Below are 15,742 nucleotides of genomic sequence, written 5' to 3'. Positions count from 1 at the left end.
TTGTTAGGGATTGGCGGTTCCCTTTTGAGCCCTTCCACAACAAAGCCTCGTCCAAAGGCCGGAATTTGCAAGACAATCTTTTCAGGTGGGACCCCTGATTCTTGTAGAAAATCAATCGTGCTTTCCACGTCAAGTCCACTTTCGTCCCATGAACGCTTATACAGTGGAGAGTGGTGGTCGGCATTTTCGTCCCAAAACCCATGGTATTCATAAGCCATAACGTGATAATGATCCACATTTGTGTGGAGGGCCTTGAAATCAAATTGGGTGCCCAATTGACTGATTATACCGGAGATGCTGGCAGTTAAGATGAAGTTTCTTTTGCACAATGTTTTATGAAGGATCCCCATGAATTGGGCATAATTATCCTTGTCATTTGCATTTGGATGTAGAAAAGCCATGTCCAAACCATCAAATGAGTACTTCTCGAGATAGTTTGCAACTGAAATGGCGAAGGTTTGCGTTTTTTCTTCCGAAGCAAAGAGTGACCTAAAACGATCCTGGTTGTCTTGAGATTCTGTCCATCCACCAACACTGATTAAAAACACCAAATCAGGGTATTTGGTCCTGATCTCTTCTTGTCCAGGAACATTGGGGAAATTTAGACTTGCATTGGAGATAAGAAAATCACCCGAAACGGTAGCAAAACTGTAGATAACATGGGTGCACATCGAAAAATCGACTTTGTTAGGACTAAAATCATTCACCGGCCATCCAGGATAGCTACACACTATGAAATTGGAATGAGGGCAGGCCTTCAACTTTCCAAAATTAGCTTGATATGTGATGGCACGTGGAGTGGTTTTAAGATGGGACGTCAATTGGTTGCAGTTTTCCCCTGAAACACACTTCAACAAAGAGGGATCAAATATTGCATTTGAAGGACATGTATTGGCTCCTATGATGTAACCAAAAGCGCAAATATGGTACTTCTGGCAGTTCTGGTCATCTTTGTCGGGATCCAAGCCAAAGGATTTTGAACACGAGAGAGCTGGAAGGAAATAGAAAATCAGTAAACTTGTCTTACAGAAATCTGGCCTCTCTCAGATTTCAAGACGTATTCAAATCCGTGCAGAAATTACAAACCATTTACAAATCTTCATTGCAACAACCAAAATGTTAAATTGTGATAATGAGTGCATTTCCAAAATGTTTCAATCAATTTGGGTTTCCAATTGAGCCTTTCAATGATACGACAATCGCTATTTAACGTTCAAATATCAAAAATGTACGTCTTAATCTTGAAAACGATTAAAATCCGTTTGATGGAGACCCTACATCAAATTTACTCTAGGGTTGCTGAGAGTAATATGGCCTTGGGGCAATGAAATTTCGTTCAATGGCCTTTGGGTCGACGCCTTTGAATGTTCAATTCATAGATAATGGAGGTAAAGATATTGATCAGGTTTGGTCCATAAAAGATTTAGGGGTAGACCTATAAAATAATGGAAAGTTCGTTGAATGAGTTCAGCAGGTTTGCAAAAGGTCGAACAAGTCCAAAGATGTTTCACTCGGAACATCACAGGATTGAGAGAGCTCTCATATTGGGAGAGACTAAAAAAGTCGGGACTGTACCGTGTTCAGAGAAGGTGCGAAAGGTATGTGATACTGTACGTCTTCAAAAGCATCCATGAACTTTGTCCCAACCCTGGATTTAGGGTCTATTGCAGTGACCGTAGAGGCTTAATGTGCATTTTGAGAGCACCTTCAAGTCCTCGAGAATCCAGGCTAGTTCGAACAATGAAGTCCACTGCTCTTCTTTCTCGGGCTCCTTCATAGTTTAACTTGCTTCCCTCCTGATATTCGTAGGGAACATGTAGGCCTTGTTGATCCGGTAGCATCTTTCAAGTCAGACTTGGACAAGTTTGTGATCAAAATTTCAAATCAACCTTATAGCGAAAGGCTTGCCAAATCCACCAACTCTAATTCGTTGTTGGATCAGATGTTAGATGAATATGAACTATGTAAGATATATCACTTCTTTTTATTTTGTACTCCTTAGGATTTAATTCGTAGCAATGATAAGGAAGTCGGAAAAAATAGATATATTTGCATTCAATGTGGTCTAGGCCAGGGATGGTTAACCTAGCTTCCGTTTCTCATGTGATAACAGTAGAGCTTCCCCACGGTACCAATAAAAAGATGTGTGTAATACATGTACAATGGCCACTTTTAGTAGAAACTAAAGGGAAATGAAAAGCAAAGAGGAACCGTGTTGTGGTTCAAGCATGGCCTGTTCGACTCCTTTAAAGCCTTGATTACGTTGTGTCCTCATTTCCAACCCGTGTGTAATACATTTGCCGTACATTTAAATTTGGAGCAAGAACTTGATCACTCGCACAGCACACAAAATCTTCAGTCACATTTAGAGCCCCTGTCCATTACAATGGCCCTAGTCATAACGTTTGAAAAAAATGTCACTATCCCTTAGCCTCTTTTCAGGCACGGGATTATGTGATCAAAATACTTAGTGTATGAGCTCAGTCATTTATCTTACTTGTTCCATATTTTGAGCAAATCAATATGAGCCATATTGACCGGATCATATTCGACGATGTGGACGGGTTCATCACTTTATACGGTTCTTTCACTTTTTCTTTTACAAAGCCCGTTCTCTCATGGCCACTGTCTTGCACGACTGATTTCTTTGCCGAGTGACCTGTCTTTTGTGTGATATGCAACCACCAAGAGTCTGAACTCCGTATAAGGGACCTCTCCATAACTGGATAGGAACGATGAGTATGAAATAGAGCCGTGTTTTTTTGTGTGACTTGCTATTATTTTTCTTGAATGTCATGTGATATTTCATTAGTTTAATGGAACACTGCCGTTTGTAGTATACTCGTCTTAGTTGTGCGAGAAAAAGTCCAGATTCATTAGAACTCACTTGGAAATAGTTCGTGTACCCCTTTCAATTAGAACTACAGTCAAACCATCAATTTATACATCGATAATGGTAAAAATAGTGAAAGTGCAGCAGAGAAGGGTTTTCGAATTCTTATTTTTACTCTTATTGCTTGAATCACTCATGCATCAGATTTGAAGTTTAAGAGTATTGGTGAAAAAGAAAGACCCTAAGGTTTGATAATATTTGATTTCCGACGGTGAGCGCCCTTACTGCAATCATTCATCCAATGGTGTAAGAAGATTCATTAGCAATACATTGATGGGCTTAAAATGTTGGCTCATTACCAGGTTTCAAGTTATCATTTGATTTTAAGGTGGGGTAAAAAATCTAAGAAATCGTCACACAGAGCAATCACCGGTTTGCCGCTCCCTTTTTGATCAATTCTGATGCTCCATGTTCCTGTTTTGAAGGATATCAAGCTAAGAAAGAAAAAGCAAAAAATAAAACCCCAATATTCCTCATCAAATATGTTTTTATTAGCAACATTGAAGCACTATTATTTCATTCGGCTTCATACCACGATTTAACAGCTTCATTTACTTGAGCGGATCTGAGACGCGTGGAAAAAGTTTTGTGTTTGATTTCAAATCACCACTTCTTTGCTGCGGCACTATAGAAGGGAATGACCTCATGAGGTTAAGCTTTTAAGATAATGAGAGGATTCTTAGGCCGCATCCGCTACTCACTTGGAATTCCTAATAAGGAGGGCGGGTAAAAACATTACACTAAAAATGACCAAATATTTAAATTATATCTAATTAAAAAAGCTGGAAATATTTAGAAAATATTCATTACTGAAATGCTTTAACATGCGAGTAGAACTTCGAATTTCTGTTTCTTGAAATGCTCATTTGCCTTCGAGTTTGGTCCGATAATATTTTGTGCTTCATTCTGCGTACTCAAGTTCTCTAGATGGAAAGCAAAATATCACTCCAGTGTGACTAGAGCTGGATTCTTGGACACGGTCGTCTCCTCTCGTCTCGTCTCACCCGTTTGCTAGCTTCCTCAGGAAGGGATTGATTTGACCCAATTGCCAAGAAGAAGCTAGTTAGTCATTTCGCAGGAATCAATCAAAGTTAAACTTTTTTCTTGTTTGAGGGTCACTTGGAGTGGCTTGCAGGACTTATCAATGACAAGGGAGTCTAATTCTTCTACTTTCTTAAAAAAATGTTGATTTCTCTTTCTTCAGTAATGGTCCTAATTCCTCATGCACACTCAGAAATTTATGAAAAATCCGTGAATCGCTGAAAGCTATATTCAATGTTGTTTCCTAAACTCCAACGGGTTACTTTTTGAGACCAGTCCGTATCATTATGTAGGTAGCGCAGCCATCAACCTGCCATAGTAGAAAATTCCACTGTATCATAGTTAATCTAGTTAGTAATGTTCATGGATGCCCCGGCTGCAGTAAAAAGCATAAAAACTTCATTTTTACCCTTCTTCCTATCTTCTTCAATGGTCATCCCTCTCGATGAACCCTTCCTGTATCTGCTAAAGGCAGATGTTTTTATTGAATTGATGTTTTGAATTAGATACCATACTATTTTAGAGATGGACGAAAAAAAACCCTGTCTGTGATTCCCTTCTTCCCCTTTTTTCATGTGCATTGAACCAATTCTGGTCATACTCATTGTGATATCACTTTCTAGTCGACTATTTTATTGCCTTTACCTTTTTGACATTTTTCTTATTTAATTCAACAGCGTTTGTATAATGTCTATACATAATATTTTATTTTATATTTCATTTGTATTTTTACACCATGACATGACCAAGAGTCGCCATGAAGATATAAAAAAATCTTCGAATGCACGTGGTTGATTCTTGAATTGCCAAAATATTATTAAAATGTGCAAAATATTACCCACGGGATTGAAAACGTCCGAATATTTACTTTTCTTAAAAATGGTCAAAGAAATTAAAAAAAAACCCTTTTATTGAAATTAGATGTTTTTACCTGCTCTACTAATAAGGAATGATTTTGAAGGGTTTTGGTGATTTCATTATTTTCATACCGTCAACATCAAAACGAAAATATCATGGGCTGTTTGGTCAGTCTTAGGCGGCTGGGACTAGTTCGAACCAATACGTATGTATTGTATTACTTTCTTTATATTTTTCTTGTGCTCTTTTTTACTCGTTCGCGCGATATTTTCTCCCCTTTTTGTACTTTGACATTGCCACTATAAAAATGCGTTCATAAGCTTGTCCATTTAACTTAATAATTCTAGATTTTGAGAGCAACATCCCCACTCGTTGATTTCTCTTGCGCCTCTGTACGTCCTCAGTGCAACAGTAAAGCAAATGTTCGTGCCACATCAGTCATTGCATTTGAGACGAAACTTTTAAATACTTGGCAAGGAAACCTTTTGCACTTTTTTCTTTCCCTCTTTAAAAAGAGGAAAGAAACGGAACTGGAGGGCTAAAAAACCGTCCCGTTACTGATAACATTAATTTTGCAAAAATGTAACCCACTGCCACTATTGTTGCTGAAAAGGTAGCGTGTTGACGCCGCTACTCAAGTTACTGTGAGGGGTTCAATATCTTCTTGAGACATATGTCCTTGAGTATATGGCCAGCATTTGACAAAAGCTCTAAGAGTAAAAGCAAAAAGTACAGTTTGTATTTGCTTTTAAACTGATGACGAGATTCGAAATTTGGAACTTTTGGTCCAAAAGTTCCTTTGTCGATTTGTTACAAACACCACAGATTTTGTACGGAAAGCTCGCTTCAATGCCAACTAGAGGGCTAATGCCAACAGAGGTTATGGGACAGCCAGCTCAGCTAACTCTCCATTTCCATTTATCTGTTTTTACTCTCAACACCTCACTCAGGAGTAAATGTGATATGTGATATATAGGGCTTGTCAAGTGAACACGTTCATGAACAACTTACGTTATTCCATGGAGTAAAATCAAATACAACATGCCCAGTCAAACAGCATTGTGCATGCTTTGAGTTTTGACATTTATTTCATTTTACGTGCTTGTCTAAGCAACTAGCATTGTGGTAGTGAGTTAATTTGATAGTGCTTTCTCCAAATTACACCAAACATGATCATTGAATATCAAATCAGCTAAATTTCCCCGCAGAGTGGCTTTGAAGAAAATTAATGTTAAACGCTCATGCCTCTTTTTTAGCCCCTAAAATGGAGTATAAAAATATTTCAAGTTATAGTCTTAGGAAAAAAAAAATCAGATCCCATTTTTCTGATGACGATAGGCAATCTTTATTCATTCAAGCTCGGTCAAATGCAGAGATTGAAATTCTTGACTCGGGAACTAAGAAGAGGCTTGTAAAGGCAACTTTTTGGCCTCCCGACACGAACCTCGGCACTACCTTTAGTAGCATTCCGCGAGTTCTAAAGACCAAACTGTTAGGGTGACTGAAAATTGTCATGAAATGTAAATAAGTTTGAAAATGCTATATTCAAAGCATTTAATACAAGGGAAGACGCACAAGTTTACAATTATTCAATTTTGATTGGCTTTTGGATTCGTTCTTTACTTATAAAATCCAAATATCTTAAACATATCTAGCTCACGCATTAACGTGTTGCTATAATTTAGTCTCCCTTTCGTGAAGGAGGCCTATTTTGGAATTATTTTGTCTTGATGCTTTGTGTGTGAAAAGACTCAAGCAGCTAAAAGTTAGGTGCACGCGTGCTGGGATCAGCTGAGCGTGGATTGGCTGGACTGGCCAAACTCGTGTTTGGAATCAGTGCCACCGATTCTGGGCCGCGGATAACCTAATTTTGAGTCAGATATGTCATTATCAGAGAAGTATTCATGTTATTGACTTGAAGTCGAAATGTCAGATAAAAATAGTGTCTTTTCTCACATCTCAGGAAAACTTGATCCTCTTCCCACCAACATTTGGCTTTGAACGTGGGTGTCATATTTGGCTGACTTTGGGGATACTTTGTTGGCATAACAGCTCCGAGTGGGCCAATTCAATTATGANACTTGAAGTCGAAATGTCAGATAAAAATAGTGTCTTTTCTCACCTCTCAGGGCAACTTGATCCTCTTCCCACCAACATTTGGGTTTGAACCTGGGTGTCATATTTGGCTGACTTTGGGGATACTTTGTTGGCACAACAACTCTGAGTGGGCCAATTCAATTATGATCAAAGGAGGAAGGGCAGTGTGTCTAGTCTAGCAAGGTTTAGCGAGCACCAAAATGACTTTGTTGTAGTTCGCTGGGAGGCGAAGGAACTCAAGATAAAGCTTGATTAAAGCGCCTCTAGCGGTTACGAAGGTATGGAAATGGAGGATTAATCGGAGGTTCCTAGACACTGTAAAGATGACAGTGGACGGGCTCCTAGGAATTCATTGTGTAATGGTTAATTGTACGGTTTTGCCCACCGAAGGATGGCTCGCTTCCCATGCCTAGCAATCAACGGATTTTTTTCCCTGATAGCGGATAGTTAGTTGTAGGAAAACAACATAATTATTTCCAATCTATACGGCGGGAGGAGACGGTGCGTGTATTTAGCCCCATTTCGAAGCATAAAAGCAATCCCTAGCTTAATTCGCTGCTCCAACCTTTGGCTAAATGTGACTTTTAAGCCCCCACAAGCCGATACCCAACCTAATCTGGACACAGCAACGCTTATCGGCCTCGATCTCAGAGTAACCAGAGTAGTGTCAAGTTATGAGTTGAATGGGCAAGCTCGATCCCTTCAGGGTTCAAGCCGGGCAGGAAAGTCCGCCATGGCCCGGACTGATCGAGGCCCGATTCCCTCGCTAGAGGGCGCGGGTGAAGGTCAAAGCTAGGAGTTGAGCTCAGGCTAACGAGCGCAGGCGCACCACAGCCTGGCCTGCCGGCCAGCCGCGCTTAGCCTGTTCAGCCGGTGGCTGATTGTTCCTTTCAGCGTTCACAGAGCAGCCCGGAAAGGGTCCACCCATCCGTCAACCTCCAAGTTCCACCCGATCTTGAGCCCGGATCCAGTCGCGGGACTGACCCTTACGTGAGTAGCCTACCGCAAGATTTGACCCCGCCCGTCCACCTGGGCCGGGAGGTTGGACCCCCGGGCCGATTTGTTAGACTCAAGCCCGTCCCTGGGCCCAAGCTGGAGGCTTGCGAATGACGGCCAGGGAAGCGTCCGGATATCGGGCCTCAAGTGAGGCCGAGAGCCCGAAATGGAGGGGGCGGCAAGGCCCAGGCATGGACGGGCGTAGCCAGGGGTGCAAGTCAAGTTTTCGGGAAATTTGGGACGGGTGATGGCGGGTCTCAATCCGGAGTCAGGACCCAAATCAGGGTCCTAGCCTTTTAAGCGGGTATGATTGTGCCCGAGCCCTGAGGCCCGTAGCCGGCCGAGTTCGGACTTTGGATTGGCGCCCAAGATAGGCCTGATGTGGGAAGCCAGGTCCAGTTCATCTCATCCGGTGAGCTGTTGATTGGTTGGGCAGTCCGCCAGGTGGGCGGGCGTAGCTCCAAGGTCACTGGCACTGGGATCAAGCCCGTGGTGGGCTGAGAAACTCGAACCCTCTGGAAATGAATGGGAAATATTCAGCTGAATTAGAAAGGATACTCCTTCTTGAGCTTGACCTTGACCCCCCTCGTAAAGCCTTGAGTTGAGACCTTCAGAATCGGATTGACGTCCGAACCATTGACTTTCAATAAGCCCACACTTGACAGCCTTTCACTTCATTTGACCTTTCCCTTTCCAGCTCGAAAACGGTTGCGGGCGGCCTAAGTTGCAAAGCGGCCGAGTCGCCGTGATTGGGCTATCCCTGGAATGCAAGCGGCCACCGCCACGGAGGCCGGACCCCTGGATCTGGACCGGCCCTCCACCTCGAGTGGCGTCCATCCTCACGCCCATGCCACACCGGACCGACCAGCGGTTCTACCCCACTCACCTGTGATACCCACCCCTCAACTTCCAGCGCCACCTCCAGCCAAGCCACGGCCGGCCCGCATCGTTCGCCTGGCGATCCCCAACCCGGACCCAGCACCTCGGCCGCTGAATTCGACCTGGAAGTCTTCGACAGCGGCTCGTCGTGTTCTTTGGAGGAGTGCTGGGCCGTAGTCGGGTCGGCCAACGAACGGAAAAAATATCACCATTCGAAAAGCGGTGGTCTAGCCAGTGGGCCCAAATCCCGGGTCAAAAATCCCCTGATTTCCCGGGCCAGCGCCACTGGGCCCCCACTCAGCACGCAGGTCATCTGTCAGATCGAGGAAGAAGAGGGCAGTGACGGCTCGGATATCCACCCGCCGCCTTTTGTCCCACCCGTTTTCTCACACTCCAGCTCGATCGACGATGAGAGCGGTCCCCCGGATTTGGCGCCCGGACTAGCCTCCGCTCAGGTGCCAGAATCGGCCTGTCCCTCTGAAACCGACGGCGAAGACGAGGACGAGGGCTGTCTGTGCGCGGCCTCGTGTATCAGCCTCACGGCCGAAGCGGCGCGGGTCAGCCAGACCGTTCAACCACCCAGCCATATGGAGGATCGCCTGCAGGTGGTTGACCGATGGGAGTGTGGCAGTGGCGATGAACGCGACCCTCCTTCCACTTCCGGCAGCCAGCCCGATCCCACCTCCCCCCCCGCCGGAGCCGGTCCCTCGGTAGCCAGCGCGCCCTCCGAGTCGGCCTCCACCTCTCAGTTGGTGGCCTCGCCCGAGAATATCGATGCCATTGTCCAAGATCATGATACATTTGGAACGGACGAGAACGAAGACTCCCTGGACTCCATGTCCACCTCCATGGATGACCTCATGACCCAATCGACGGCCGATTCCTCATTCGCTCAACAACAATCGCGGGGTGGGCCGGAGGGCCCATCCGCTGCCGCCTCCTCCTCCTCCTCCTCGTCCTCGCTCTCGCGTACCTTGTCTGTGGTGGAGACCGCCGAGACCCTGTCAGAAGTGATCGAGCTCGAGAGCTGTCATCCCATCAAGCGCAAATCTTCGCGATCCGGGTACGAAGGGCCTGATGATGAGACTCAGGAAGGTCTGTCTCGGATCAAGAAACAGTGTGTCGCTCGAGAATCTCACCCGGCTCTGGATGACGAAGAGACCATGCCGGGAAACGAGGACAGTTGTCCCACGGGCGCTTCTGAACCGCGCTCCATTGCCTTGGTTGAGATTACATCCTATCCGGCTGGTCCGAATGAGCGGAGCAAACTCATTCCCGACAAGGCCAACCCACCCAGCGAGATATTGAATTGGGTGGACACGTTTGGCGGGTGGTCTCACGCTGAACGACTTCTAGCTATTGATCAGCTCATAAGTGCGTGCCAACCCACCCAAGTTCGACACATGTTGGCCGTGATCGAGCCCCAGTTCCAACGAGATTTCATTTTCCTTCTTCCGAAAGAGGTATGAGGGCATCTATGAGGTCGAAGAGTCGACGATATACTAAGCTTTGACCTTCTTTATTTCTCGCCATTCTAGTTGTCCTTGTATGTTTTGTCCTTCCTCTCGCCGCGTGACCTTTTACGGGCAGCTCAAACCTGCCGGTATTGGCGGATTCTGTGCGAGGACAACCTCCTTTGGCGGGAGAAATTCCGCGAAGCCGGCCTCATGGACCATGATTTCAAAGAGACGATGCGAGCTCGAGCCAGGCGAGCTAGTTCCACCGTATACAATTTCCCCTACTCTCCATGGAAGGTTCGTATGAGGAGAGCGAGATGTGTTTGGGTGTGGTCGTCGGGTTTAAAACGGGGTTTCCCTCTCTTCTAGTCGAGTTTCATGCGGCAACATAAAATAGAAATGAATTGGCGGGTGCGCCCAGTGAGGCAGCCGAAGGTGCTCAAAGGCCACGATGACCATGTGATAACGTGTCTTCAATTCAGCGACAATCGCATTGTCTCAGGTTCTGATGACAACACTTTAAAGGTAACGCCTGATATTCGATTGTTTGGTTCACCAGAGACTCACTCTTAATCTCAAACTCAAATGTTTGCCCCCAGGTGTGGTCGGCTGTGAACGGAAAGTGTCTCAGAACATTGGTGGGACATACGGGTGGGGTTTGGTCCTCACAAATGGAAGGTAATAACTCCATTCCTTTTATTGAAGTTCCCGTGTTTCAACAATCGTGTTCTATTTTCGTTCGTTTCTAGGAGGCACTATCGTGAGTGGAAGCACGGATCGAACGCTCAAAGTCTGGAACGCTGAGACCGGCGCTTGTGTCCATACCCTCTACGGACATACCTCCACCGTCAGATGCATGCACCTACATAAAAATCGGTACGATAACCAACCCAACCGAACCCCTTGGCAACGGCTCGATCCATTCTTAAATCCAACCCACCATTGGTTTTAACTCGTCTCCTCTTCCAGAGTGGTCTCCGGATCCCGCGATGCGACGCTCCGAATCTGGGACATCCAGACGAGCGAGTGTCTCCACGTGCTCACAGGGCACGTGGCTGCTGTGAGATGTGTTCAGTACAATGGTCGATTGGTGGTATCTGGGGCCTACGACTACCTCGTCAAGGTGTGGAACCCTGACACTGAGGAGTGTCTGCACACTCTCTCCGGACACACCAATCGGGTGTACTCGCTGCAATTCGATGGGATCCACGTGGTCTCCGGTTCACTGGACACGTCGATTCGCGTGTGGGACGTGGAGACGGGAGCGTGCAAACACGCCCTAATGGGTCATCAATCTCTCACATCAGGCATGGAGCTCAGGAATAATATCCTGGTGTCGGGGAATGCGGATTCCACCGTCAAGGTCTGGGATATTACCTCGGGCCAATGTTTGCAGACGCTGTCAGGTAAGGCATCAACTCACTTGTTAGACATTCATCTATTATTTAGGACGGAGCGTAGGAAAAGGGGCCTCCCTTGATACTATAATATGTCTTCTCGTGTGGAGTAGAACTGGGTTGAAACTTTCTGGAATCCTAGTTAATAGAGACAACGTGGACCCATTTGTTTGCTCAATATTTTAGTTTTGAAGGCCCAAGAGAAACCTTCTCCAATTGAAGACTACACGTGTGTTAACATGGTTGTGCTGTGCGCTTTAGTTTTGATTTTCATGGTGGAAATCGTTAACGCTTCATTGGACGTGAACTTGATCGGCAAACATTCGGAAGTGTTGGCCGATACAGATGTCATCATTCATATTGGTATTGAATCAGTCGATTGGGACAGCCTGCGATTGGATTGCTTTCATGCATTTCTGGAACGTTCGCAGAACATTCCAGATGTTTTGTATAAAGACCTTAATCATTCCTCGAGTCTCGTCATTTGCCATGAAACTTGTGATCCAACGAGTTTGGATAATCATCCGGATTTGGGATGGATAACACAAGAGGAAGAGGCTTGGTCAAACTTCAATTTAAGATTAGATTCTCGGGTGTATTTCTTGAGGCCCCTCGAGAAAGATGAGGGTGTTGAAGTTCATGAAATTTATCGCATTGGAGAGCATATAATCACTCAAAAAGTGGAGAGTTGGCACAACAAAACATTGGTCAATGATCCGGAGTTCATTTGGAGCCGACGGAGCGATCTCCGAGGGGTTCGAGTAACCACTGGTTTATTGGAATACAAACCCTTTGCTTTCATTCCTAAAAACAATCTTGCTTTGGCTTATGGTTTCGACATTGAAGTTGAATCCTATCTCCAGAGGGCATTGAACCTCACCGTGGAGAGGATTACCCCACATAAAGCTGTGTATGGAGAGTATCACCCCTCTAATGACTCTTGGGTCGGCCTCGTTGGACTCCTCGAACGGCATGAAATAAATTTCAGGTGCTTTGTTACAATCTTTCCAGTGTCTGTACGTATGTCGATAGGTGAACCTTTAATGTGTGCTCACCGTTTTGTAATTACAACTTGAAAAGAAAATCTGGACTGAACAGAGATTTCCCTTTTGTCAGTGACAATTAAGAACGTAATGCCATGTTAAGATTGTAACAAAGCATTATCTTCGAGCACAAATATGATGTCGCAAACCTTTGATCGGTTCAGAGTCATGGATTTCACCACAACTCTGGAATCGGATTATCCATTTGTGGTTCGATTCAGAAAGGAAATCATTCAATCTTACTCCATTCTGTCGGTGTATTCTTCGGACATGTGGCAGGGGTGCGGCCTCTTCTTTTTACTACTAATGATGTACGCCCCAGTCCAAGGACTTCTGAGTCCTACCTCAATCCCCGCTGGGCCTGGAAATGTTATTCTGTATGTGATTGGAGCCCTGTTATGTCAAGGTAGTGACTATCGCAAGAGCAGCCTCAGCCTGAAGATCGTCCACTTTAGTGCCCTGATTTTCGGATTGTTTGTGTTTACCACTTTTGGAGCTCTAATGACCTCCCTCTTCAGTGTGAAGTCCTTCATTCAGCCCATGAACGATCTCTCTCAAATCCTCGAATCTGGCGTGGATGTTTACCTCCAAGGAGGGACCAGTCTTGAAGAAATGTTTAAATCGTCGGTTATGGGGTCCAATGGGCATGCCTTGTGGCACTCCAAGATAAGTCAGTCTCCAAAGTACAGTCAACTCACAACTGATGCGTTGTATGAAACTTTTATGAAGTCGGAGAACTCTGTAATGATCATGAATCAAAAGACCTTCGCCTTCATGGTCTCTCAAGATCCTGTCAAAGGATGTCAACTCGTGAGGCAATCGTCGAAATTTGGAAAAAGCCGAAATGCAATAGGATTCCCCAAGAACTCGCAGCTCTTACATGTTTTTAACTATCAAGTGACACGGATGAACGAATTGGGTTTGTCGGATCTTTGGAAGAGAGATTGGCTCAATCGCTTTGATCAATCCCATTCGTATCTCTGCCATTCCCTCGAGGATCAATTACCCCAAAGTGTGGACTTAAAGAACTTATCCCTTATCTTCGAGATCGTTGGCCTTGGATGCTTGAGCGGCCTAATCTTGCTAATTTTTGAATGCCTTTCCAGACACAAGCGTCTCTCTGCTTGTAACCGTAATGCAGGCGAACATACTTTAAATAACGGCTCTGCAAGGGATTGCTCACTAATCAAATGGCTCTTTCCTAGGTCCCAACAAGCACCAATCAGCTGTCACTTGCCTTCAATTTAACTCAAAGTTTGTCATCACCTCTTCGGATGACGGGACTGTGAAGCTCTGGGACGTAAAGACTGGTAAGTTCTCCACACCTACCAAAACTACTTACCAATCAAAACACTAATGCATTGCCTGATTTTCGCTCTTGTAGGAGACTTCATCAGGGACCTAGTGGCTTTAGAGAGCGGTGGAAGTGGCGGCGTGGTTTGGCGGATCCGCGCCAATTCCACCAAGTTGGTGTGTGCTGTTGGTTCGCGCAATGGGACGGAAGAGACGAAACTGATGGTCTTGGACTTTGAGGCCAATGAGGCTAATGCTATCAAGCAATAAGAAACCCACCCGCAGAAATACATTCAGACCTTAGCGACACAAGCGACCAGGTTACTCATATCACTTTGACTTTGACGACGACTGAAACGGCGACCCCCCATACGACGACGACCACGACGATGACCATAACATCTACTTAGGAAATGAATATTATTGATGCCCGTGCTCTCTTTTTAGAACTCAAATGCTACCTACTACTACTGCTACTACTACTATGCTGTTATTGACGGCAAATATGTTTCTTGTTGAAGATGTTTGTAAAGAATGTTCCCCATCATTTATGATCCTGATGTCAAAAAACAAAGGAAAAAGATTGTCATTCTCCTGACCTGATATGAACTCCAGAAGAAGAAAAATCAAGCATCCCAGTTCTTTCAATAGATTTGCTCTTGAAATGAGAGCTTCACATATTGTCCTATTCCTTCTGTCTTGAAATCCATCATTACCATCGCCACCAATACCACAACCACTGCATCTCTTGCAACTTTTGCTCTTACCCCTACAACTTTTATGACTGTTGCTATTAACATTGCTGCTGAAATTACTTCTTTTAGCCAGAGCCACCAATCATATTAAAATGTGTAGATATCACCAATTCATGGCCATCACTGTCTATGCGGGACAACCTTAACGTCACGACATGGGCGTCATTGATATTTCCTCTGTCTAAGCCCCCACCCCCGCCGCCCATATTCTGGCTAAAACATGCGAAATAATAATTGTTCAGAACCCACCCTCGAGGATGGTGATGAAGCCTCCAGGGTGCTTTAGAAGTACAAACAAAAACATAACTTTATTATCAAAGCCTCCCGCCCCTTTACGTCTCCAAGCCCATTGCTTGAATTGGGTCGAGTTTTCTTCCGCCCTTTTTCAGGCTTGATTCTGCGCCACAGCTTCTTGTTTCATCTTCATCCAGAGGGTCGGGGTCACCTCCGTCGTGGTCTCCGAACATCTCGCTCATTTTCTCCTGAGTCTCCGTTTAGAATCAATCGTCTCTATGCTCCTGCTATTCTTAAAGACGGGGTTTCGTGAGAGAAAAATAAAAACATGCCAACTTAACCTTTCATTTCAATAGTACTGGGGAGTACATTCCCTCTGGGGTCTAGAAAAGCCCGGGAAGAAAACAAACAAAAAAACAATGGAAAACCTTATTGATTGAATACTTCTCTATGAATGATAAATGACTCATTCTGTACGTCAACATAGGTCAACGTGGCCTAAACGGAACATTAGCGGATATATACCGCTTAATTTGTTGTAAATGAGAGTAGTTGCACAGAATGACAACTTTCTTTCTTTTATAAAGGAAAATTGAGGAACTTTTTTTTTCTTTTCATTCCGTCTGGGCACGGTAATGTAGTGTCACGAAACTTTGGGCGCACCCAAATTTCCCCCATTTTATTCTTGAAGTAATAAGTCCGCCCTCCTAAAACCAATCGATGTTTTAAAAAGAGATGGCCAAATGATCAAAGTTGCCAAACAGAGCCAGGGAAATTTTAAAACAATTAGTTGAAATGG

General features: G+C 44.7%; 2 protein-coding genes across 2 annotated transcripts; one reads left to right on the top strand and one right to left on the bottom strand.

Moving 5' to 3' along the window:
- Positions 1–5: 5 nt before the first annotated feature.
- Positions 6–2,650, bottom strand: LOC131878093 (probable chitinase 10; the record flags this gene model as incomplete). The annotated part of the gene is made up of 2 exons (XM_059223990.1): positions 2,498–2,650; positions 6–991 (listed from the first exon to the last, which is right to left on the bottom strand). Coding segments are annotated over exons 1-2 (1,059 nt in total), but the record flags the coding sequence as incomplete, so codon positions are not given.
- A 5,072-nt stretch (positions 2,651–7,722) lies between these two features.
- Positions 7,723–15,283, top strand: LOC131877461 (F-box/WD repeat-containing protein 7-like). Its single transcript, XM_059223136.1, has 9 exons — positions 7,723–7,879; positions 8,583–10,227; positions 10,303–10,518; positions 10,591–10,746; positions 10,821–10,899; positions 10,971–11,097; positions 11,191–11,627; positions 13,867–13,971; positions 14,046–15,283. The coding sequence occupies exons 2-9, from the start codon at positions 9,352–9,354 to the stop codon at positions 14,222–14,224; spliced, it is 2,175 nt and encodes a 724-aa protein (XP_059079119.1). The 5' UTR covers positions 7,723–7,879; positions 8,583–9,351; the 3' UTR covers positions 14,225–15,283.
- Positions 15,284–15,742: the final 459 nt, after the last annotated feature.

This window comes from Tigriopus californicus, chromosome 3 (genome assembly GCF_007210705.1).
Source record: "Tigriopus californicus strain San Diego chromosome 3, Tcal_SD_v2.1, whole genome shotgun sequence".
NCBI classification, from domain to species: Eukaryota; Metazoa; Arthropoda; class Copepoda; order Harpacticoida; family Harpacticidae; genus Tigriopus; species Tigriopus californicus.
Note: the sequence above shows the minus strand (reverse complement) of the source record. Positions and strands in the feature narration are given on the sequence as shown.